The sequence below is a fragment of the Gadus macrocephalus genome, chromosome 11 (assembly GCF_031168955.1).
Source record: "Gadus macrocephalus chromosome 11, ASM3116895v1".
Taxonomy (NCBI): Eukaryota; Metazoa; Chordata; class Actinopteri; order Gadiformes; family Gadidae; genus Gadus; species Gadus macrocephalus.
Window position 1 is genome coordinate 6,693,726 of NC_082392.1, and position 26,092 is coordinate 6,719,817.

Below are 26,092 nucleotides of genomic sequence, written 5' to 3' on the forward strand. Positions count from 1 at the left end.
AAAATATACCTAGTGTCTAAAATGTAATTTCTGAACATATGTTTTTTCTAATTCAAGATTAAATCGAACCATTTTAGCTTCAATATAATTTCATCTCTCATTCGGTTTCACATCGCAGATGTTATATATTAACATAAGTTTACGTGTTGTTTTTCACGGATTGTGTGCATGTCCAGTTTTATTTCCACACATGTGCAGAGTTGCATTCTTTGTTTATCGAGTAGAACTATTAAACCCTTAACCGGACACGCAGCATGGATTAAAGGTAATGCTAAAAACATTCACACTTCTAAACAAATGACAGTTTTGATTTGGGACTGGTTTAACTTGGGTCTTTTGCTGGCTATCGAACGTAATGTTGGCTCATTAAGATGTCCCTGCTGGACCGACTCCTTTATCAGAGATGAGGAGACGTGGCACGTTGAGCATTTGGCCGGAGATGCTTGCGTTCCAGTCCTAAACTAGTTGACTGATGAGGTTGACTAGTAGTTTGGTGAACAGGGTTAGGGTTATGTAGTTGTTGAAAAAGTCAAACCTTTGACCACTATCTTGGGACTAGCAGTTCACCACACTAATTTATAGTCAGCTTTTGTTTATAAAATAGATTTTATTACGGGATCAATATCCCCTGTCTTATTTAACTTGTACTATATTGGGATGAAATTAATTTGACACACATTGCACACATCATTTGGGTGCATATTCAATGTTTCAAACAACAATGTGGTGTTTAAAGAACTTACTCCACCCTGTGAATGGCACTGGGTGGATGGTAAATAAACCGCAGAATCGAATTATCACTTGCAATATTGTCGTACTTGTTTGTAGAGTGGTTCATTGTTTAATTTGTTTTAATTAACTTTGGCTGTGATCAAGACCTGAGGTCCTGACAGTATAAATACGGAGATAGCAGAGGCCAACTCGTCAATCCGATCCGTCCGCAGGTAGGCACGCTTCAATGAATACCACAATGTTATCTAACCGGTTTACATTAGTGTTCTAGAGTGATATGGTTGTGGTTCATATTGTGATCTAGAATTAAATAGAAGTGTTATAGGGTATATTTTTATTGTGTTATAGGGTTATAAAGTTGTATGTTCTGGAGTTATATGGTAGTGGTTCATATTGTGTTCGAGAGTTAAATAGAAATAGTGTTATCGGGTTATATAGTAGTGGATGGGGGTGGCGAGCCTCTTCATAACTGTCTGCAGCGCCTCCTAGTGGCATTACAAAATAACAAAAACCTCTCTCATCATTACTGTATTCAGCGCCTCCTAGTGGCATTACAAAATAAGCCGACATCACAGAACACGACGTCGGTAAAACCTGCTGCGGACTGTTGCTCCGGAGCTTTTTCAGTTTTAAGATAATTACTTAAGTCCAAAGCATACTACTCTAACTCCGTAATCCGACTCCGTAGCTAGGAGACCCCTAGCTACGGAGAGCATTCGAAGTCCTCCGTCGAGATGTCGGATACGCAATGCAATTCGCCGTCCGATTGATCTTATGATGACCACTAACCATGTAAATAGTATTGTAAATAACTTCCAAAGCGTTTCAAATCTTATTTGGTGTTTTATTGGTCCTTAATGTGCAAAGTAAACAAGGTGCAAAGTAAATAAGGTGCAAAGTAAACAAGGTGCAAAGTAAATAAGGTGCAAAGTCAAACCGATGATAGAGGACCAATCACAGCCCTAGCCGTCTCCGTCCGTTTCCGTCCGTCTCTGTTGCGTCGACGGATAGTTAAAAGATATTGGATGCTTACGTAGAGCTAACGCTTCGTGCCCACTGCACCGTCAGTCAAAGGACTCAGAAGGCGTGGCTGACGGATGGGGGTGGTTTCCAGGGTCGTCAGAGCCCGAGTAGTGTCACAGTGCTTAAATTTGCATACGCGTTATGATTGGATGACGGATCCGTCGCTGCCGAAAAAGTTGAAAATTGTTCAACTTTTTGACGGATCCACAATGCATTGCGCGTCCGTCCCCATTCAAAGTCAATGGGGATCAGTCAACGGACGGAGGTAGTGGGCACGAGGCATCTCCGACGACGGAGAGAGCTCTCCGTGTCTACGTACAGCACACAATTCAGTCGTTCGTTTACGGAAGAGGATTCACACCTCGTGCCCACTGCACCGTCAGTCAAAGGACTCAGAAGGCGTGGCTGACGGATGGGGGTGGTTTCCAGGGTCGTCAGAGCCCGAGTAGTGTCACAGTGCTTAAATATGCATGCGTGTTCTGATTGGATGACGGATTCGTCGCTGCCGAAAAAGTTGAACATTTCTCAACTTTTTGATGGAGCCTTCAGCGCACTGATCCACAATGCACTGCGCGTTCGTCCCCATTCAAAGTCAATGGGGATCAGTCAACGGACAGAGGTAGTGGGCACGAGTTTAAAGTCAGAACTCTTTTTATTCTAACTTTAAAGTCAGAACTCCAAAATAAGAATCACATGTGGCTCTAGTCCTCTTCAGTATTCATTGCACACACGTCAAAAAGAAAAAGGATTGTTCAATAGATTATTTTTATTCTAAAAAGCTAAATAATATGCCTGTAGCCAGCCATGAGGTCACAGAGATTCGGAACTCTGTATTATTATTATTTAATTATTTTAGAGCTATAAATAGATTGGAAAGTAAATACAACTGTATTAAAGATCTGCGGTTGAGAAATTCTCTGAGGTAAGTGCATGCTAGACATGTTACCCCCAATTTAGACTTGGCCTTGTACAAACACTATTCAAATGATTCAAGCAAAACAGGCCGTTTAAATTAGTGTATATAATTGCTTCTAAATAATATGTTAATGTTTGCACAGTCATTATTTCAGGAACCTGTTTAGTGTGTAATTACTTCACCACAATTTTTTTTTGTTTTTTGTTAAGGACTTTTTGGCTATTTTAATAAACAAATACATTAATACAACATTTTATTTGTTGAATCAAATGTAGCTTTGAGCTAAATTCCATCCCCCCACACACACACTGAAAAAGGTCAATTTTTTTAATTATCCTAACTGTATGCAACATCTAATTTAATGTCTAATTAACGTCTGTGAAAGAGTCAAGGCCACAAAACAAATCTTATTCGAACCAGATCTAAGGTGTGTCTGGTCACCTGAGAGTCTTCTGTCACACCTCACGTTTCAGGTCTCAATACAAGCAAACAAGTGTGCCTCCTCAATGATCCTTTATGAATATGAACATGAATAGGACACCATGTGTGGGTTGCCTTTCCATGGTCCACTTTACGTAATACAGATGAACAAAGGCGGCATTGTAGATTATTCCATGAAATAAACTGACATTTGATAAAACAAGGATGTTTATCATTTGTAATAAATCTACATTTCTTTGTATTCCACTGCGTTGATCTCAGCCCATACACATTTTTACTTAAATGTTCCATTAAAAAGGTATATTAACTTCCTTATTAATCTGCAATGACATCTTTCTGTCTGAATATGAGTTCATAACGTAAAATAATTACATTTGCTTTGTAGCACTTTGGTATTGAATACTTCACTTGCTATATCTTCACTGGCTATATGTAGGACTGCTGTATCAGATGTTCTGCTTGACATAGCAGGAGTGCAAGATCAGAAGTTCTACTATAACATAGTAGGACTGCTTGATCAGATGTTCTAATATGACATAGCAGGACTTCTGGATCAGAAGCTATAAAATAGTAAGATGTTAAGCGATTTTTTTCCCATGTCAATACAATCAAGAGATGCTTATGAAATAGATGTTATGTTACGTCGATTTTATATGAGAAAAAGATGCTGTAATTTTTATGAAATCGATTTTATTACGTGATCTATATCACCCGTCTTATTTTATTTGTACTTGTAATTCTTCGGCTTCCCGCTGGCTCTTTTGATAATTTGGGCGCATATTACAATTTTCAAACATCAATGTGGTGTTTAAAGAATTTACTCCACCCTTTGACTTGCACAGGGTGGATGGTAAATAAACCGCAGAGTCTAATCGTCACTTGGATCATTGTTGCATAACTTGTTTGCTGAGAGTGGTTCATTGTTTAATTAGTTTAAATTTAACATGAAAGGCTGTGATCAAGACAAGAGCTGCTTACAGTATAAATACAGAGATAGCAGAGACTTGTAAATCCAAACCCGCTGCAGGTAGGCATGCTTCAATGAATATCACAATGTTATCTAAGCGGTTGACATTTAGTGTTCTAGAGCGATATGGTAGTGGTCCATATTGTGTTCAAGAGTTAAACATAAGTGTTATATAGTTATACGGTAGTGTGTTATAGGATTATCAAGTTGTGTGTTGCAGAGTAATTTGGTAGTGGTTCATGTTGTGTTAGAGTTTATAAATGAATGTTATATCGAGTAATGAAGATGTTTTTTGCATTGTGTTATTAAGTATATAGAAGTGTGTTACATTTAGTTATGGAGCAGTAGAAAAGTTGAATATAGAACATATACTAGGACACATAGTAGAATGTTATATCTGTTATAGCATTTGTATATTAGTGTGTTATAGTTGCATAGTATTGTGTTAAATTGTGTTATATAATTATATTGTGTGTTATATTGTGTTATAGAGTTATATAGTGCAATATATTTTGTTATAAAGTTATATAGTAGTGTGTTATCTTGTGTGATAGAGTTTTAAAGTAGTGTTTATAGAGTTATTTAGCACTATTTTATGGAGTGATTCAGTATTGTGTTGTAGTTACATCGTTTTCTGTCATTGAGCTGTATATAAGTCTGTTATAGAGTAATATAGAGGTGGGTTCTAGAGTTATATAGCAGTGTGTTGTAGAGTTATATAGTAGTCTGTTATAGAGTTATATATTAGTGGGTTGCAGAGTTCTATAGTTCTCTGTTATATAGTTATATAGTAGTCTGTTATAGACTTGTATATTATTGAGTTGTAGAGTTCTATAGTAGTGAGTTGTATTTGGTTATAGAGTTATACAGTAATGTGTTATATTGTGTTTATTTTCTTTTCTTTGGTTTAGTTATGGATAAGCTTTTGCTGTTCTGCTGTTTGGCCCTTCTACACAGCAGTAAGTGGTTCTTTGTCTCACTTTGAGCTTACGTATACTGTACTCACATACTTTTTATAATTGTGTATAAATTACAGATAACAGATAACATAGTTTTAAGTTACAGCCAAGCATTCAATCCTAATGAGCAAAGCTCATTTTTTTATTTCGTTTTATCCCATCAACATTTTTATCACTTCTTCTTAAACCAAAAATACCATGATAACATCTACCTCGGCTCAGCTTACTTCGTCACACATAGTGGTTTACCTTCAATCCTGAAACAGAATTCCTGAGTATAATAAAGTGACGGCTCATTGGAGCTGATGTTGTGAACCACATCAACAATGAAGCATGGCTGTTCTGCCACTCTTGCTACATAGACGAATGGGGCAGAATATTAAATGGTGAAGGTTTTAAGCATGGCACAAAAAAGATGGGTCTAAAAATGTAGGTTTGCTTTCTTAGCAAAATAGTTTGAGCCATTAGAGTACATAGACTTAAAAGTTCAGAGCCAGGGAAGGCAGGGATACTGATTAAACGTCCATTATGCCACATAATTTAGGCATTGAGGCCCTCAGGATAAGCAGTCAAATGTGTATTCTACTGTTATCACAAAATAATAGCAAACATAATCAGTTAGTTTAACATTCAACCGACCATTTTGAGTGAAAATAAGCACTGTCGTACTGTCCCTCAGAGTTTGCTATTTACTCCATCCATTAATTAGAAGCAGGAATCTCTACAAAGATCTATAAATAAAAGAGGGAATTAATAGCTGATTTAAAATGAGGATGCCTTTACTTCATATTTTACTTGTAATTTTGCTTTAGTGATGAATAATTATTTTGAAAAATGCTTATTTATTAATTAATTCATGTCCCACACCTTGTTTTAGGTTCAGCCAGTGTAGGCTTCGCTGGAAAAGAGTTTGCCTTCAGCTTCATGCAGAACCATAAACCAAACTATAAAGACACTCACTTTTCCATTACCATCATAGCCCAGCAGCCAACAAAGGTGAAGGTACACGTGCCTTCACTAGACTTCCTGAAGGAGGAATTTCTTAAGGCTGACCAATCTGTCATTGTGCGTCTCCCTGATAAGATTGAGCTGATCGGAAGCAAGAAATACGCTAAAACTGTGTTAGTCGAGGCTACAGCAGATGTGATGGTAACCTCTTTTAATTACAAGAAAATCACGGCTGACAGTGCGTTGCTCTATCCCATTTCTAAGTGGGGCACTGAGTACTATGTTTTCACTCCTTCTGGGACCCCCAGCGGTGAGTCTAAAGAGTTCTCAGTGACTAACGGAAAGCAAAACAACAGCGTCGAGATCGACATAAAAGGTGGCCTCTTGTACCAGGGACATTTGTATGCTGATGGACAACGGCTGGTTCTGGACCTTGGGCCTTATGAAAGCCTTCAGCTCCAGAGCTCACATGATTTAACTGGGTCTAGAATCTCCTCCCAGTATCCTGTTGGGGTCATGTCTGGTCACACCTGCAATTGGCTATTTGCCAAGTGTGATCATGTTTATGAACAGCTGCTACCTGTGAGAAGCTGGGGATCAAATTTCATGGTGGCCCCTCTGATGTTTCAGAGAAAGTATGATAGCATCTTCATCCAAGCATCACAGTACACCAACGTCAACATCCAGAATGGGGAGATTAATACAGATAAGACCCTTTCGATAGGACAATCCATGGAGGTTCGATATCACTTCCCAGACGCTGTGACTATCAAGGCTGACCATGGCGTTCAGGTCCTCATGCTCTTCAATGGTGCCAAACTGCATAATCACCGGATCTATGACAATTTCCTGCTGACGATCCTGCCAACAGAGATCCTCTGCTCTTCCTACTCATTAGTAACCCAGAAAGGCTTTGACAACATAGCCCTTATACTGGCACCGAAAGCAAAAAAACAAGAGATAACCATTGATGGCAATTCCTTAATCGGTGTAACTTGGCACGACATGCCAGGAACCGACTTTTCCTTTTCTCAGGTCGCACTCAGACCAGAACCTGTACGCATTTTCTCCAGCTCTGGTTTTAGCTTTGGTCTCTATGGTCTAGGAGTCACAAGGAAGACGTCTTTTGCTTCAACAGCTATATGTAGAAAACCAGGTAAAGTTTAATTAAAATATTGTAATCCATAATTATTTTATGAAGACGTTTTTTTTTTTCTAAATATCTAATCGATGTTTTCTCCGGTTCTATAGTTGTTAAACCTGGAATCTGCTGGGCCCAAGGAGATCCCCATTACTCCACCTTTGACGGCAGACGATTTGATTTCATGGGTACTTGTACATACGTCGTTGCAAAGAACTGTGAAAAAAATACTGATCTTCCATCCTTTGAGATCTCAGCCCAGAATGAAAACAGGGGAAATACCAGGGTGTCGTATATTGGTCTGGTAACAGTTAAGATCGCCGGCTATACAATCACGACAGTTAGATCAGAGATCGGACGAGTGAGGGTAAGGCTTACACCATCTGTTGCCCTTATAGTGATTCTATGAAGGCTATATATATTACTCAAAGTACGATGATTATTGGTTGATGAACAATTCATAATGATCAACGTATTTATACAAATAACCAGTGCTGTCTTTATGAAAATGGTTTAGGAACACGGTAATAATAGCATCTGTGTCATAGTATTATTTATTTCCTTTCTACAGGTTGACAATAATCTATGGAGCCTACCACTTACCTTGAATGAGGGGAAATTGCAACTCTTTCAGGGTGGTCGCTCAATTTTAATCCAGACAGACTTTGGTCTGTTGGTACGCTATGACTGGATAAGCCTTCTGGTCGTGAGTTTGCCTCCTTCCTTTGCTGGAAAGACTTGTGGACTTTGTGGCAACTTCAACGGAGATCCTAAAGATGATTTAACCACAAGTGAGGGCACACAGGCAGCTGGAGTGCTGGCGTTTGGGGCGAGCTGGAAGGTTCCAGGTCTAGTGAAGGATGACAGGTGTACAGATGATTGTGTGGGTGGGTGTAAGAGTTGCACTAGTCAACAGATGAAGCAGTGGGAAGTGGATTCATCTTGTGGGCTGATAGCTCTTGTTAAAAAGGGACCATTTAGTAAGTGTCATGCTGCTGTTGACCCTGTGCCATACATGGATAACTGTAAATTTGACCTTTGTATGAACAACGGGCTGAAGTATTTCCTTTGCAAATCATTGGAATCTTATGCTGAAAGCTGCCAGGAAGCTGACAGTCACGTCGATGATTGGAGGAAACTTGCAAAGTGCCGTAAGTTGCTTTTCTTTGTTTAAAACTATAACCTACATAAATAATAATGTAGCCTCATTTCATGTAACTGTTGCTACTTCAAAACATAACTTTCCAATCTCTCCATGTTGCCTTTAATAGTTCATAATGTAAGCTTCCTCTCTTCCTCCTGTTGCCTTGGATAGTTTATGATGTAACGTTCTCCTTCATTATACCTTCTATAATAATTAATATACCCTCTTTCTCATGTTACTATTGATATTCAAAAATGGCATTTTCAAGTTAATGGCAATAATGTCACCTTCTCTTTCCGTTCCTTCAGCTTATAAATGTCAATACAACAGTGTGTACCAGCAGTGTGGCAGTGCTTGTCCTGCCACTTGTTCCAACCCTAACCCCATATGCAACTTGCCCTGCATGGAGACGTGCACCTGCAACAAAGGCTTTGTTCTGATTGATGGAGAGTGTCAGCCTGTTGAGAACTGTGGCTGCACACACGAGGGTCGCTACCTGGCTCCGGGCCAGTCCTACTGGGCGGACGACAAGTGTCAGAAACGCTGCACCTGTAATGCAAACACCAGGAAAGTTGAATGCGAGGCTGTAGGTTGCAAGACTGGCACACTGTGCCAGGTGCTCAAAGGAATCAAGGACTGTCACCCTATCTCCCACGGCAAGTGCAGGGCGACAGGGGATCCCCACTATGTGACTTTTGACAAGAAGAAGTTTGACTTCATGGGGACATGTGTATACCAAATGGTGAAACACTGTATGGGTACTGATCTGGTGCCATTTGAGGTGCTGGTGCAGAACGACCATCGGGGCAGCAATGTGGTCTCCTATACCAAGATGGTGGAGGTCAAGGTTTACTCCCTATCCGTTGTCATTAGTAGGACTTATCAGGGAGTAGTCATGGTAAGGGTAACTGCACTCTTACAGTAGGACAGAGCTCACAGTTTACAAGTTTGTCCTTGTTTTTGATAGTCCTAACCCTTGTTTCAGGTTGATGGTGAGCTGGCTAACCTGCCGTTATCTCTGGCTGGAAACCGTGTGTCTGTGTACAAGAGTGGTCGGTATGCTGTTGTTTCTACAAACTTCGGCCTCAAAGTACTTTATGACTGGGAGAGAGCTTTGTTTATTTCCGTGCCCAGCAGCTATATGGGACAGGTGTCTGGCCTTTGTGGAAATTATAATGGTAAAGCAGAGGATGATCTTATTCCGATGAACGGTAAGGAAATTGTCTCTCAAGCAGAGTTTGGTGCCAGCTGGCAAGTGGAGAAGATCCCTGGCTGCGTGGACAGCTGTAAAGGGAAGTGTCCCAGTTGTGACAACACTCAGAAGAGGCGATATGAAACAGGGACTTTCTGTGGCATATTAACAGACCCGAAAGGGCCGTTCCGTGACTGCCATTCCAAAGTGAATCCGGCTGATTACTTTGAAGAATGTGTGTTTGATGTTTGCTCGTTTGAGGCCAGGAAGAAAGTTCTCTGCCAAGCAATTACATCTTATTCCTCTGCCTGCCAAGCTGTGGATGCAAAGGTTTACCGCTGGAGATCCAGACAATTCTGTGGTAAGAACTGCAATACTGTGTTCATTGTCTGTCTCTGTCATGTTAATCTGGACATTACTGAATACACGTTAATGAGTACTAAACTTTGTTTTTGCATGTCATTGCGGACTGGGAAGTGGTTTGAATGCAACTCTTCATGACTGATATGGCCGTGACCACACCATTTTACTTTTCAATGATTAAATATTGTAATCATTGGTTTGCCCTGAATTTTTCTTGTGTCAACTTCCGAATGTGAAACAAGTTCCCTCAGCCTCTCCTCTCTCGTTTCCCCAGAGTTCAAATGTCCGGCTAACAGCCGCTATGAAACGTGTGCGGCAGTCTGTCCTGCCACCTGCCAGACCAACCTAGCCAGCCTTGGCTGTGATGAACCCTGCAGGGAGGGCTGTGTCTGTGAGGAGGGCTTCGTCCTGAGTGGGGAGCACTGCGTGCCCATATCACAGTGTGGCTGTGTTGATGGAGATCGCTACTACACCCTCAACCAAGTTTTCTACCCCAATGGAAAGTGTGACAAGGAATGCAAGTGTAACGCAGACGGAGAGGTAACATGGATGAGAGCGAAGGGAAACAAATTAAAGTGTTCCCATTCTGTGTAGAAAATGAAAGGCCCAGTAAGCAACGTTGTTGTCTTTGACTAGCTTGCTGTCCATTTACGCAGTGAGAAATCCCCTTCCTCCTCCCAACGTCACCATGTATGCATCATGAATAGGGCAAGACATGCGTCATGAATGGTGCAAGACATGTACCATGAATGCATGTCATTGAAAACTCCTGTCCGTTTCCTGGCAGCTTTCTTTTATTCATCTGTTTTTCTTTCGCTTGGCATGTTTGGTTGTGTAAGCTGTTCGAGGAATTGCTGCAGTGGTTAGCTTCGCCCGTTCAAGGGTTTGCATCTTCAGCTGTTCAAGGGTTCACATCTACGCCTGTTCAATGCTTACGCTAAGCCATTGTCAGTCAACAGTGAAGTCCTGCTGCCTTGCCCTAAACTCACTGTGAGGATCGCCCCTTTGTGGAGTTCTCTATCCTAATTGGATAAAGCATGAACCGGATACCAGAAAATAGGCTCTCTGTTTACTGCAGAGTGGAGGGACTGGGAAACCCATTTTTCTAACCAAACACTCCATATCAGTGATTTCTGTTATAATCCAGAGTTATTTCACACTTATTTATAATATATATAACTTAAGTGCTTTATACTTTAACGGTAACATGTATCAATGCATTCATCTGTTCGTTCAGGTTGAGTGTAAGACATTCGCTTGCGGTGCTAATGAGGTGTGCCAGTTGGAGAAGGGCAAGCGTCAATGCCGAGCTGTTGGAGTGGGAATCTGCCAACGCTCTGGGGATCTCCACTACCGCTCATTCGATGGGCGAGTGTTCAACCTACAGGGAACCTGCACCTACACGCTTTCCAAGACAAACCTGATGAAGGGCACGCACCTGGTGCCCTTCACTGTCTTGGCAGAGAATTATAACCAGAAGAGCTCCGTCACCAAGGGGGTTACCCTGGATGTCTATGGCTTCAATCTGGTCTTGAGGAACACCGTGTCTGGAGTTTTGGTGAGCAGAGCCATCTGTGATTCTCCGGAATGGAGAGTGCTGTATTATGGAATGGAGAGTGCTGTATAGTTGCTTCTTGTATTCCTGGTCATTATTTGTTCTTCAAGATTGTGTCTCTCTGTGTGTTTCACATTTTCCTTCAGGTAAATGGAGTACTGCACTACCTTCCTCTGAGTCTTAATAACGGAGCGGTGAATCTCTACCAGAAGGGTGTCCATTACTTCATGGCCACAGACTTTGGCCTGCTTCTAAGCTACGACCTCAATTACTTTCTTACCCTCACTGTACCTGGCAACTACAAAGGCCAGACCAGTGGCCTGTGTGGAAACTTTAATGACAATCCCAAAGATGAACTCCAGCAGCCTGACGGCAGTCTGACTGCTGACCTGAATGTCTTCACAGGTTCATGGGAAGTCCATTTTCCCGGCATTAAGTGTGAACGTGGCTGCATAGGACACAACTGCATGGCAAATGACAAAACTGACAAATGCCCAGATGCCATGTCCTCTCAGGGCTGCCTTCCTTTGATAAACGGAAATGCCTTTAAACAATGCAGAGCTAAAGTAGACCCGAGGGTCTATTATGACAACTGCGTGGCTGATTCATGCACATCAAAGGGTGATCCCAAGGTGGTTTGTGACAACATGGCAGCTTATGCCTTACGCTGTCACTTGTCAGGAATCAAAGTCAACTGGAGGACAGATGAGCTTTGCCGTAAGTTATATGCAAGACATACATGTACAATTTCTGTGACGTTAACATAGTTAAAAGAAATCCATTCAATGGCATTTAACCCTGTTTATTATTCTTCCTGGCAGCCATGAAATGTCCGGCCAACAGTCACTATGAAGTATGTTCTAATAACTGCGGAGTAGCGTGTCCTGGACTCACCGACGTGGTCGAGTGCCCCAACAGCTGTACAGAAGGATGCACCTGCAATGATGGCTTTTTATTCAATGGACAATCCTGTGTGCCCATGACTCAATGTGGCTGCTATGAGAATGGGAAAACATTCAGGGTAAATATTAGAGATGCTCCGATTGATCGGATGCAGATCATGATCTTCTGAAAAGGGCAAAAGTTTCCTGATTCGAGAACCCAAAAAGCACCGATCAATAAAGCCGTATATGTGACGTAAATTACTTGCGCGGCATTTTCCCCTGCATGCGGCGCACGCACATCCAAGCGGAACTTGTGGCATCAGTGGCATCATGAGTTCTCCCGTCTACAACATTGTGCTACGCAGCCAGGATTTCACGGGGTCACTTTAAAGATGGCAAAGGAGGCAGTTTTATGTTCAGTGTAATTTACTGAGAACTTGCATAACTCGCAAGGTTCACCCTACATACAACAGTATGCGCGTAGGCACATTTCAGTATCATATATGACTGTCACATTCTGTGGCAATGAAAAAAAATCAGAGCATCTCTAGTAAATATCATTTAAGTTTCCTTTTTAAGGACTGCATGTTTATATTTAAACTTTCTGTTGTAACCGTTTCTATGTCAATTTAAGGTTGGGGCAGGGGTAGTGAGACTATGATCAAAAGTCACATGATCTTAAAATGTAACATTCCTTCAATGAATATTCAAAGAACAGATCTTTTATACTTAAATTCCATTTCTTTCCGTCATTAGCCAAATGAAGTGGTGTATGGGGAGGGCTGCATGCAAAGCTGCAAATGTGATCCAGTGAATGGCTTGGTCTGTAAAGCCCACTCATGTCCTGCAGAGAGTGAATGCCAGGTTAAGAAAGGGGTCAGGGCTTGCTTCCACCAAGGCAAGTTGCAGCACTCCATGCAGCATTTATCTATGTTACACCAACAAGTATACCGTATTAGACCTACATATATCTATTGTACAATTCTGAGTGAAACATATCTAATGTTAACTTAGACTATGAAACATCTAGTGCTCATTTAGAACATGCAATAAATATATACTGTATATATATATATATGTTGTTCATCTGGACTTCATGAAACATAACTATTACTAACTTCTACCGTAAAGTATGAATAGAAGAATTACATGACCATAAAGCTCACACTAGAAAACGTTACGTACCATTACAGTGTTTCTAGGTAACTTTTATTTGGATGTTATTGCAGATCCCTGTGCATCGAGACCATGCAGCACGCAAGAGAAGTGCGTCGTTGAAGACGGCCAGGCGGTGTGTCTTCCCATGCCGACGGGTACCTGCTGGGCCTGGGGCGACCCCCACTACCGCACCTTCGACGGATACACCTTCGAGTTCCAGGGCCCCTGCAGGTACGTCTACTCCAGGACCTGCGGGAACCTGCATGGCTTGGCGGCCTTCTCCATCAACGAGAGGAACGGAGGCAGAGCAAACAGCAAGGCTGCCAGTGTCAAGGAGGTTGTCGTGACTGTTCACGGTATTAAGATCAGCGCTGGCAGAAACAAATCCAGTGAAGTGAAGGTAAGGGGTGCATAATGTGTTTTTAGGGTAGATGATGAATGTTTTGATAATCATTTTCTCCATGTCCATCTTTCATTCAAAATGTTGGTGATCAATAATCAAGGAAATTATTCATCTAGATAAAGATAACATCTTCAATAGGCCAATCCAAGTAATTGAGGTGAACTATTATCCGAGGAGCACATTCATAGTGGTACATGATGCACATTTATGGAGATAATACTAACAAACTCTCCTTCTGTTCATGCATGATGACCATTCATGGTGCTGAATGTAACATTTAAATTTCCGATGTATCTCATGTCATCACCATAATGTGTTGCTCAACGACTGCAAGGGAATTTTGGCACTGTGCTTTAGTGTCAGGAAATGTACTGTTACAGAGGGACGTCCAGTAGGATGTGGAGGTTATGGCCATATTGATTATTGATTGATACAGTATGTTCTGTACAGGTGAATGAAGAGCCGGTGACAGTTCCCATAGTCCTCGGGAACGGGCAGGTCACGATCTCCTACAAAAACGGTAGTCCGTTAATCGAGACAGACTTCGGGCTACAGGTCTGGTTTGAGTGTAACTGGAAGGTGGTGGTCCTCCTGCCCAGAACCTACGAGGGTAAAGTCTGTGGGCTCTGTGGCAACTTCAATGGCAAAAGTAACGACGAGCTCCAGAACCCAGCTGGCCAGGCCATCTCCACAGTGCAAGAGTGGAGCAAGAGCTGGAGGATCGACGAGCCAGGAGATGACCCCTGCCGGCTGGACTGAGACGCGCCCCATGTGGAAAATAATTTCCCTCTGAGTATTATCAGTATAATCATCATAATATAATCTTAACATAATGACGACGCATTAAAAAGTATTAAGGCTTTTATATTGATCATATTTAGTATTGACCTGTGATATAAACAGAGGCTGTTATTGTGGTTTATTATCAGCCTACGATATAGACTTGATGTGTTAATGGTCAAATTAACTAACCTTCACCTTTTAATTATGTTAAAGCTATACCCTGCACACGTTGATCAGGGAAGTCCAATGCGATGTTAAAGGCATACTAAATAACATTTAAGCATTAAAAAACATGAGTGGAACTATGTTGTATATGTGTTGTTGAGTTTACTTACATTATCCACATTTTTACCAACAATGTTCATCCCAGAGAACGGTAAAAAAAAGGTTATATTTGATCGCAGGTCATAGCCATTTACCCAAATCTGAGAAAAGCGCTAAAACAAATTCAAAATGATGAATGCAACATGAATGCATAATGAATGGTGCAAACTAAACCGTAAACTACCCCACTCATGGTGGCCTACAGCTGTGGTGGAAGCAGTGGTACATCTAATTGTAAATAAGCCAGTTAATGACGTCTGGGCCGTGCTTAAATTAAGCAGCACAGGCTGGTTGCAGCTTCCGGACTCTATGTTCATTGCGAGTGAAAGGGAAGATAGCACATTTAACAAGGCACAATTAAAAAACATGAAAAGCAAGTTATTCCTTCAGTTGCGAAGGCCAGTGTATGGGATGGCAAAGTTGCTTCTTAATTTGCAGAGATATTTTGCACGACCCCGACAGCTAATAACAGAAAATGAGCAATAACAGAAAATGATAGATGTGGATTCCAATACAATGGTATAAACGCAATAAGTATGTTTGATAATGTCATGAGAACCCCTTAGCCATCTTTAGAATTTAGAACCAATTCTAGAAGGGGAAGGGCTAGTCGCTGATTTCCTGAGTCAGGAAAAAAAACCTACATAAGTAGAAGAGAAGTCCCGGGGTTGAAACAGAGATCAAAGGAGCGGTTCTAGATGTCAAGGACACCATTCCAATTGATAAGCAATGGAGCCCATCAGTGTGGTTCCCGAAGTGGAACTCCCGTTCATATTCCGTCGCTCATTGGTGGGGCTCGCTGTTACCATGGAAACGTTTGCCGCAAGTCGTCAATTACTGCTTCTACTGAACCAACGCTTACCAAAGAGCCACCATGATATACAATTAGAGAAATGGTAGTTAAAGTACCTAGATAGCTGCTAATCCTATGCAGCTGTGACTAATTCAGGTAATATAAGCATAACGTTAGCTACGTGAATCTAACTGAATCAGAAATTCATATGCAAAAAAACCAAGTAATGTTATTACCTTATTAAACCCATCCACCATTTTTTTTCCCAGGTTATTAAAATAAAGAGCTTTGCAAAAACGTCTCCGTGTATGTAACTTGCATAGAGAGACAGGGGTCACCTAATCATAATTAATGGTAGAGGACAGGATATTCCAACGGCAGTTATAATCTGTAACCAAAGCAGGGAACGGGTCGCACTTAATCCAAACGCAAAACTGGGATACCACAAAGAGGTCAACCTTAAAATAAACGGTCACAAAGAGCAGCTAAATTGACAACGATGCAGCGAAGAAGCCCTAGCATACCGGGGAGCACACCATGGGCCCTATTTTAACGGTCTGAAACGCAAGTGGGAAGCGCAAAGCGCAAGTAGCTTTGTGGGCGGTTCTACGGCGCTATCGCTATTGACACAAAATGACACATGCGCCGCGGCGCAAGTGTCAAAAGGGTTGGTCTGAAGCAGCCTAATTACCCGTAGGTGTGGTTTGGGCGTAACGTGCAATGAACCAATCAGAGCGTTTTCTTGCATTCCCCTTTAAGAGCGATCGGCGCTTGTTCCATGGCGGATTGCTTTTATGATGGCGGATTTGCCAGGCGCACGCCAAGAAAGGTTCAGAGGAGTGAGAAAATAATTTATTTTTCGGCTAAATCTCCTTCAAATCTTTGCAACTTTTTATTTTTCGTTTTGTATTATTTTTTTTCATTTACGCCTACGAACATTTGGACAAGTCGAATAAAAAATGTTTCAAGGACATTCCGATGTTGTCCCCTAACAGCCACCCATCCAAGGGAGGATTCCCCTCGAATATGGCAGGAATGGTTGAGTTTGCCAATATGAAAGAGTCATGGCTTGAGCCAGGGTAATTAGCAAAGACATGATTTATTCTACAATTAGCATCGGAAATGACTTGGATATTAACCGAATGAGTTCCCTACCGGTTTATGTATATGAGTGCGTTTACTGATGGGGCACGTAGCTGCACATGGGTGCAGTCTATAGCACCAAGGACGCCAGGGAACCCACTTGGTCCAAAACTCTTTCCTGGCTGTCTGGTGTAACAGGGAATTTGATGTATTCCCCAGCATGTCGGACTAGACCTGACGTAACTGCATGTACAGCCGAACTTATTGCGAATTGTGAAATGCGTCCAATAGAAGGGGATGCTGGAACGACCCAGATGCATAGAAATGCAGTGCCGCTGTAACTTTCACTGCAACGGGGAGGGCATAGGGACAGCGTGCATCAGTCCCCAGCTCATCTGCCAGGAGATGGCAGATATCTGTGACAGCCTGACGGGTCAGGCGTAGCTTACGCCTGACCGCCCCTTGGGGCGCATGATCAATCCCTAATTTACCGGCGAGTGGCGGTGGTGGGAAAAGAACGCTCTGCGCCAGTTGTAAACTAGCAACGACACATGCGCCAGTGACTAAGTCACTTGCGCCGGATGCAAGATAGGGCCCCATGCGTTCTGGAAACGAATGAATGTGACGATGGACTAAATGTCGACGCAAGCACGCATCACCCTATCAATAGAGAGAGACAGGGGTGATGTATTAATAAATAATGGTAGAGGAAAGAATTTTAACTACAGCAGTTACAATCTGTAACCAAAGTAAGAATAGCCGGTCACTTAAAGGTTGGGTATGGAATTCGCTTTTTTGGCCATTTTTGCAAAATTACTTGAAATCCTTATCATAACCCACTTACAGCCACTGAGTTAGAAGTACTGGCATGAAAATTAAACAAGTCAATCATCTGTGGAACGGGCAGGGCTCGAAAAACTCCAGCCAATGATTTCCAGAGCCACCGAGTTGCATTGGACAGTAAGTACGTCAATCAAACGGTCGTACTGCACTCCCCCTCCCCCGCGCGCGACCCCTTCGTGCACGCACTCAAACCTCGTGACCCAGAGCAAGCTTCTGTTTGTTGTTATCCTGCGGTAGCTACTGGAGCTAGCTCACTAGCAAATGACTCGCTCTCGCGCATCTGTGTTCGCTCGTGCATGACGTCCATGTACTTGGAATGGGTGGAGTCAGAGTCAGCGTTGAAGGAGAGGGGGTAGGACCATTTGAGTTGTGTGTTTTCAAAATCTGCTGGCATTTCGCAAATCCCATACCCAACCTTTAAAGGAGACATATTATGGTGTTTTTCCAACAAGTAAACATAGTATTTGAGTTCCAGAAAACGTGTGTGCTCCATTGGGCACTACGAAGCTCTGCCGAATCAGCCTGACAATGTCAGGATCTAACCGACACTTGTCTCGGCGGAGATCGCCGCAAGACTTGAGGTCCGCCCTGAAGTTCTGGGTGCTCGTGATAAAGCCAGAGCTCGCCCGCTGCTCGTTGGAGGGCAGAGGAGCGCCATGTCGGTTTATGTAAGCCGCCGCTGACACACTGTCTGTTCTGATTAGAACACAGCTGTAGTGCACCATGTGAGAAAAATGTAAATGCTGAGCTTTAGGACATTTATGTGTGCAGTGGGGAGCGTCGGCTGCTCGCCTCTGACGAGTGTCATATTCCTCCCAACCTGTGAAATAGGCGTCCGTTAAAAAAACCATCACATAAGACGTCACTGCCTAATGGATCCCCCCCTTGAGAAGTGCATGGGGGCTTCCTCAATACTCCAGGTCTGGCAACACGGAGCGGGGTACAGAGAGCACCCTGAGTTTGTGTCGCCTGGGACCCAACCTCTGGCAAGCAAGTCACCGCTGTAGTCTGAGCATAAAGAGCAGACCCAGGACAACCACGCATCTCGCTAGGCGAGAGCCACGCTGTCATTGTGGCCCAGTAAAGGCAAAGCCAAAGTAGATTAGCTGACCTTTTCAGACAATCATTTCAGATAGTTATGTTATTATAACTCTAGTTCTATGATTGTAGGCGTAGCCGTCTAGTTTCCCACCTGCTGTACCCTCCAATTGCTGAAAGAAAAGCTTGGAGGATGAGCGACGGTATACACCGCGTTATATAGACACAAAAAAAAAACAAAAAAAAAAAAACAGACTTTACTGTTTCCCGCTCACCTACATCTGAACGGAAAACAACGTCCCACCCATAAAACAAACTCAATGAAAAGTAAACTGCCATGTGCTTCCAGCATTCTGTTAAATATGCAGACAATAAACCTGATTTGAGCTGGGCCAATATGTAATAGACAGAAAATGAAACACCTGCAGGATATGTTCACAAAAAATAAAAGTGGCCCCTGAGGTAACAAAAAACATAGGACTTGTATGTAGTAACCCAATAGTTGATCAATCAATTTGTCATTGACTTAATCTCCTTCTTCTTTGATCACCTTTACAAATAATGACTTTATGCCAATGGAATGGATGGTATTAACGGAGACACAGCTACAATTCTCATAGAGCAATAACATTGAATATACTACTCATAATAATAAAATAATAACAATATTATAGATACTATTATGAGATCTACACATTCAAATCTGATTCGTCAGTCCAGACCCATCGTCGACTGGTCGTCCAATACCATATGATATATCCCCAGCCGTCAGCTAGTCTAGTCTGGCAGTTGATGGCGAATCCAAGGACAAGAGATGATTTACACTGTCATGATGTCGCTTCTCGCAGCTTCCTCTGAGTTTCTCCGGGAAATATGAATTAAATAGTAAAGTCGATCAAGTAAATATTTGCAACAAATATTGAATTGATTGATAAACTATTGGGTTACTACATCCCTAGTCCTTTTTTTTTGCGTGGCTAACTTCAGGGGCCACTTGTATGGTTTCTTTAAGTTCAGGGGCATCTTGTATGCAGGTGTGTCCTTTTCTGTCTATTATACATTGGCCCATTTCAAATTAGGTTTATTGTCTGCATATTTAACCGATAGCTGGAAGCACATGGCAGTATTAACTGCATTTGTTTTAGGGGTTCTGTGAACAGCAGCTGTATTATCATGCAACTAGCAGGTTGCAGTGTGTGTGCGTGTGTGTGTGTTTGTTTGTGTTTTTAGGGTGGTCCCGGACCTAAAGGTCATCCAGGATTCCCAGGAGAGGAAGGGACTGCCGTGAGTATTATATTTCCTAGTATAATTATCGGTTTATTTTAAATACAATTATTTAAAAATCAAACTGAAGAGCATACACAAACATGAGCATGCATACACAACTATATATAACATGTACTTTATGACAGTCATATACATATGCTCACACTCATACATACTCTCGGAGCCTGTATCAGCTTTTCTTATTTTTCTGCTTTCCGTTGGTGTCTGTTATATACAGAGAGCACCCTGAGTTTGTGTCGCCTGGGACCCAACCTCTGGCAAGCAAGTCACCGCTGTAGTCTGAGCATAAAGAGCAGACCCAGGACAACCACGCATCTCGCTAGGCGAGAGCCACGCTGTCATTGTGGCCCAGTAAAGGCAAAGCCAAAGTAGATTAGCTGACCTTTTCAGACAATCATTTCAGATAGTTATGTTATTATAACTCTAGTTCTATGATTGTAGGCGTAGCCGTCTAGTTTCCCACCTGCTGTACCCTCCAATTGCTGAAAGAAAAGCTTGGAGGATGAGCGACGGTATACACCGCGTTATATAGACACAAAAAAAAAAAAAAAAAAAAAAACAGACTTTACTGTTTCCCGCTCACCTACATCTGAACGGAAAACAACGTCCCACCCATAAAACAAACTCAATGAAAAGTAAACTGCCATGTGCTTCCAGCATTCTGTTAAATATGCAGACAATAAACCTGATTTGAGCTGGGCCAATATGTAATAGACAGAAAATGAAACACCTGCAGGATATGTTCACAAAAAATAAAAGTGGCCCCTGAGGTAACAAAAAACATAGGACTTGTATGTAGTAACCCAATAGTTGATCAATCAATTTGTCATTGACTTAATCTCCTTCTTCTTTGATCACCTTTACAAATAATGACTTTATGCCAATGGAATGGATGGTATTAACGGAGACACAGCTACAATTCTCATAGAGCAATAACATTGAATATACTACTCATAATAATAAAATAATAACAATATTATAGATACTATTATGAGATCTACACATTCAAATCTGATTCGTCAGTCCAGACCCATCGTCGACTGGTCGTCCAATACCATATGATATATCCCCAGCCGTCAGCTAGTCTAGTCTGGCAGTTGATGGCGAATCCAAGGACAAGAGATGATTTACACTGTCATGATGTCGCTTCTCGCAGCTTCCTCTGAGTTTCTCCGGGAAATATGAATTAAATAGTAAAGTCGATCAAGTAAATATTTGCAACAAATATTGAATTGATTGATAAACTATTGGGTTACTACATCCCTAGTCCTTTTTTTTTGCGTGGCTAACTTCAGGGGCCACTTGTATGGTTTCTTTAAGTTCAGGGGCATCTTGTATGCAGGTGTGTCCTTTTCTGTCTATTATACATTGGCCCATTTCAAATTAGGTTTATTGTCTGCATATTTAACCGATAGCTGGAAGCACATGGCAGTATTAACTGCATTTGTTTTAGGGGTTCTGTGAACAGCAGCTGTATTATCATGCAACTAGCAGGTTGCAGTGTGTGTGCGTGTGTGTGTGTTTGTTTGTGTTTTTAGGGTGGTCCCGGACCTAAAGGTCATCCAGGATTCCCAGGAGAGGAAGGGACTGCCGTGAGTATTATATTTCCTAGTATAATTATCGGTTTATTTTAAATACAATTATTTAAAAATCAAACTGAAGAGCATACACAAACATGAGCATGCATACACAACTATATATAACATGTACTTTATGACAGTCATATACATATGCTCACACTCATACATACTCTCGGAGCCTGTATCAGCTTTTCTTATTTTTCTGCTTTCCGTTGGTGTCTGTTATATATTGATGTGACTCGAACCCATGCTCTGCTTAAAACCAAACAAGTCTTTACTTGTCGTCCGCCATTATACATATACGTACCATTACATCCTGACGTCATACAATCTGAATTACAGAAACACACACACAATACATTACATCCCCTTTCTTAAGATGCTTTGTTTTGTTTTTGTTTTAAATCACACTGATACAAAATAATGCCTCACTTCTTTGCTGTCGTTATGACACGTAACATAAAACAATGCTTTAAGGTAGAACCTTTCCGTCACGGTTTAACACCATTCAAATAAACTTGTATTGTATTCTACAGTGTATCTAACAATACCAACAACAAAAGGCATTATGTTACACGCATGCATTAATAAATCAACAACATTCTTTTTTTTTTTTCATCATTAACACTCAGTAACACAATCTGTGTGACCTAGCTTGATCTGCTTGAGTTCGAATGCATGTCTACTCTTTGGATCTGGCTAGAATCTTGACTTGTCTCCCAGACCTTGTGTGATGTAATTGTAACTGTGCTTGTCCATCATGAGAGTCAGTGTCCTGATTGACCTCTGTGTCGTTGCATTCTGTGCCAGACTCAGTGTGTGCCGTTTCAGTGTGTGTGTATGTGGGAATGTCCTGCGTCTCTGTAGGTGGAAACTCCCTCTCGTCCGTCTTCGGTAGATGCATTCCGTTTGTCCTGTAGACTCGTCCATCTTGTGTGCGAACTATGAAGGATCTTGGTAGCTGATGTCTTTTCGCAACCACAGCTGGCTGCCATGTACCTCCTTTCTGTATTCTGACGTTTTCAACTGTTCGTAGATCTGGCAACTTTTGTGTTTGGCTGTCAAAGTAGCTCTTTTGTTTCATTTGTCTGCTTTTCAGATTGTCATGAACTTGAGCTCTATTTTCAGGAGTCAATAGAGTTGTTGATGCTGGCAGTTTGGACTTTAGACATGTCCCATTAACAGAGAATCCTATACCCTCCAGTGGTGTTTTGCGGTATTCGAGCAGAGCAATGCAAGGGTCGCCATTGCCGCTCTGTGCCTTTTTGAGCATGTTCTTTACAGTTTGTACTGTTCTCTCTGCCTGACCATTGGACTGAGCATGTCCTGGACCGAAAGTAACATGTTCAAATTCCCAGCTCTCAGAAAACACTGAATTCACCACTGGCATATTGTGGACCATCGTCAGAGACTACGGGAAATGGAATTCCGTGCCTAGCGAAGGTCGACTTCATAGCAGTGATGACACCTTGGCTGTCATCACTCGGTTGTGTGACACCAAGTTGTGTCACACAACTTGGTGATCTCTGGATATTTTGAATAGTAATCTACACAGAGCAAACACTCTGCACCATTGTAGTGAAAGAGTTCTGTGCCAATCTTCTCCCATGCTCTTCCTGGCAGTGTGTGGGGAAGTAGAGGTGCTTTTGGATTGCTGTTTTTGGTTTCATTACATACAGCACATTGAGACACAACGTCCTCTATCTGACTTGGCATGCCTGGCCAGTAGAGAATATCCCTAGCTCTCTCTTTACATTTCACTATGCCAAGATGTGACTAATGTATTTTGTTGAGCATTCCCTGTCTCATCTGGTTTGGCACAATGAGTTTTGCAGCTTTGAACATCAGTCCTGATGCATAGCTGATTTCCTCTTTGAATGTCCAGTACGCACACAAGTGAGTTCTCTCTTGTCCAATGGCGCCGACTTGTGGCCGAAATATGCAACAAGCCTGCAGGTGGATTTTTTCAGCTTTCCTCTGATGTCCAGTGAGTTGAACGTGTCTGCTGACATCACATTGCAACCTGCACCAGTATCGAGCTTAAATTTCACCTTTCTCCTGTTTATCTTTAGTCACGGCCAAAAGGCACAATCATTGGCACAATGTGCCAATGAACATGTTATTTTCACTGTCACTCTGTTCCACAGCATGAATTTTCCCTGTGTAGCCTTGTGCTTTGCACATCTTTGCAAAATTATTATTTTTCTGGCATGACTTACTTGTCTGACCAAATGCTGGACATTTCCTTTATTCATGTTTACATCCACATCTATTGCAATCAAATTCCTTTTGCTCATCCTGTGACGCTGGCTTTGTTCTGCCCCTATCAGCTCTTTCTTTCTTGGCTGTATTCACAGGTTTTATTTCATGCGCTTCAACTTGCATTGCATTTTAACTTGACTTGATCTCATTGGCACGGCAGACATCAATGGCTTTTTCTAACATGAGATCCGCCTCTCTTAATAGTCTTCTTCTCACATTATCATCTCGTATGCCGCATACAATCCTGTCACGTATTAAAGAATCGTGTAAAAGTACAAACTCACAATTTTGGCGCAGGCGTCTATGGTCTCTGGCGGTCCTTGAGCCTTTGTGAAGAACATATGTCGAGTGCATGGAAGGTTCTTTCTAGTCGCAGTTATCTTTAACCTTTTCTTTCAACACTTTAATTTTGTCTTTCTCAGCATCACTTAAGACAAACGTGTTGCAAACCTTTTTCGCCTCTGTCTTCACCCGCCACGTAGCCTGGTTCTACCAGACTCTCGTACTTCACTTCATTTCATTTCATTTGTACAGAGAGTCTGGACCTAATCAATTGACAAACGTTAACTCACTTGAAGGCGGGTGTCTGTTGAAGTTTAAAATGATTGGATCTGCCCAGTGCCACTCTGGATCTGCCATAACCAATCGCTAACGTTTGGTTGTGACGTATGTCATGCGCCGGGAATCACGCGCAGGTTGTACACAAACCAAACACCTTGCGCGTCTGCACGAAAATGTCCGTCAACGACAGCTGCAGGTTTTGTTCGTCGAATTTAATTTATCAGGGAAAAATTGCAGATTGTAAATCAACTACCGACCTACAACAACAACTCAAACTGGCGTACGACTTTATCGTCATTGTTCTCAGACACGCCCTCTGTTCGCTGATTGGGGGCCGCTGTGGCGGCACCAGAAAACGATAGTTATGTTATTATAACTCTAGTTCTATGATTGTAGGCGTAGCCGTCTAGGCTTCGCCTTATGGGCTTGTCCCGTGCGCGCGCTGAAAATTCAAACTATGCACCTATCAGCGTGGGCACCGCCCACATTTCCCACGGTATCGTGTCTATATAACGCGGTGTATACCGTCGCTCATCCTCCAAGCTTTTCTTTCAGCAATTGGAGGGTACAGCAGGTGGGAAACTAGACGGCTACGCCTACAATCATAGAACTAGAGTTATAATAACATAACTATCGTTCTATTTCATGTAGGCTACGCCGTCTAGGCTTCGCCTTATGGGCTAAGGTGAAGCTGCGAGCGGAGCCCGATCAATGTACTCCTGCTGGACCCCAGTCAAAAAGACCTAAGTCACCAGAACACATTAAGACTCAAAAAGCCAAGGAAGTGTAAAACACAACAGCTTTATAAAAAACTAATTCCTCCTAGATCAAGCAAGGCAATGATCAAGGGAGAAAAAAGTGAGTCTGTAAAGACTCCGGCTCTATTCCGTGCTTCATGGAACCCATGAAAGGAAAAGAAAAACCAGAGCAACTAGGTTTCCATTAGGTCCGCTACCACTGGGGGCGGAGCTACGGAATTCGGCTCTCCAATAATGGGACTCTCTCGGCCGTTTCTTATTTGAAGAAAACGGCGGGAGTGCCATACTGGTAAACAAAACCACCAGACAATTGGCGAGCCAATAGAAAACCCCCTAGCCTGTTTTTCATTTGAAAAAAGGTGGGAGAGTAAGACTGGTAATCAAGTCCAACTCGCCAGCCGGCGAGAGGAAATCCAACCACGACGCTTTAAAGAACATGTCTATATTCTTAAGCCGTAAAAGGGGTCCCGGACTCTAGCACAGAGTTGCCGAGTGAGCCCCTGGACATGTCTAACATGTAAAAACGGACAAAGGGGCCGGGGGAAGACCAAGACGCAGCCGCGCAGATGTCTTCCACCGAAACGCCCTTGAGTAGAGCCGTTGAAGCGGCCACGCTCCGTGTGGAGTGAGCTTTAACGCCCAACGGTGGCGCCAAGCCCTGCCGAGAGTAGGCTAGGCAAACACCCTCACATACCCAGCGAGAAAACCGCTGCTTAGAGAGAGCGCGGCCCCTGCTAGCGTCGCTATAACACACAAACAACTGTTGTGTGGAGCGGAACGCTGCCGAGCGATTCACGTACATAGCCAACGCCCGAACCGGGCACAGGAGATGCAACTCCGCCTCCGCCTCACTAGAATGAGGCGGGGGGTGAAAAGCCTTAAGCACAATATCCCTCGACCGAAAATAACTATTAATGTTCTTCGGGAGGAACGCAGGATTAGGTCTGAGCAACG

The 26,092-nt window shown here is 42.4% G+C and overlaps 1 protein-coding gene across 1 annotated transcript; it reads left to right on the forward strand.

Moving 5' to 3' along the window:
• Positions 1–4,994: 4,994 nt before the first annotated feature.
• On the forward strand, positions 4,995–14,904 carry LOC132467136 (IgGFc-binding protein). The gene is made up of 13 exons (XM_060064244.1): positions 4,995–5,038; positions 5,916–7,142; positions 7,238–7,494; positions 7,699–8,278; positions 8,580–9,169; positions 9,257–9,824; positions 10,101–10,366; positions 11,064–11,384; positions 11,528–12,098; positions 12,203–12,402; positions 13,022–13,163; positions 13,495–13,823; positions 14,277–14,904. Exons 2-13 carry the CDS (start codon positions 5,963–5,965, stop codon positions 14,583–14,585), a joined length of 5,313 nt encoding a protein of 1,770 aa, XP_059920227.1. The 5' UTR covers positions 4,995–5,038; positions 5,916–5,962; the 3' UTR covers positions 14,586–14,904.
• The last annotated feature ends 11,188 nt before the right edge of the window (positions 14,905–26,092 follow it).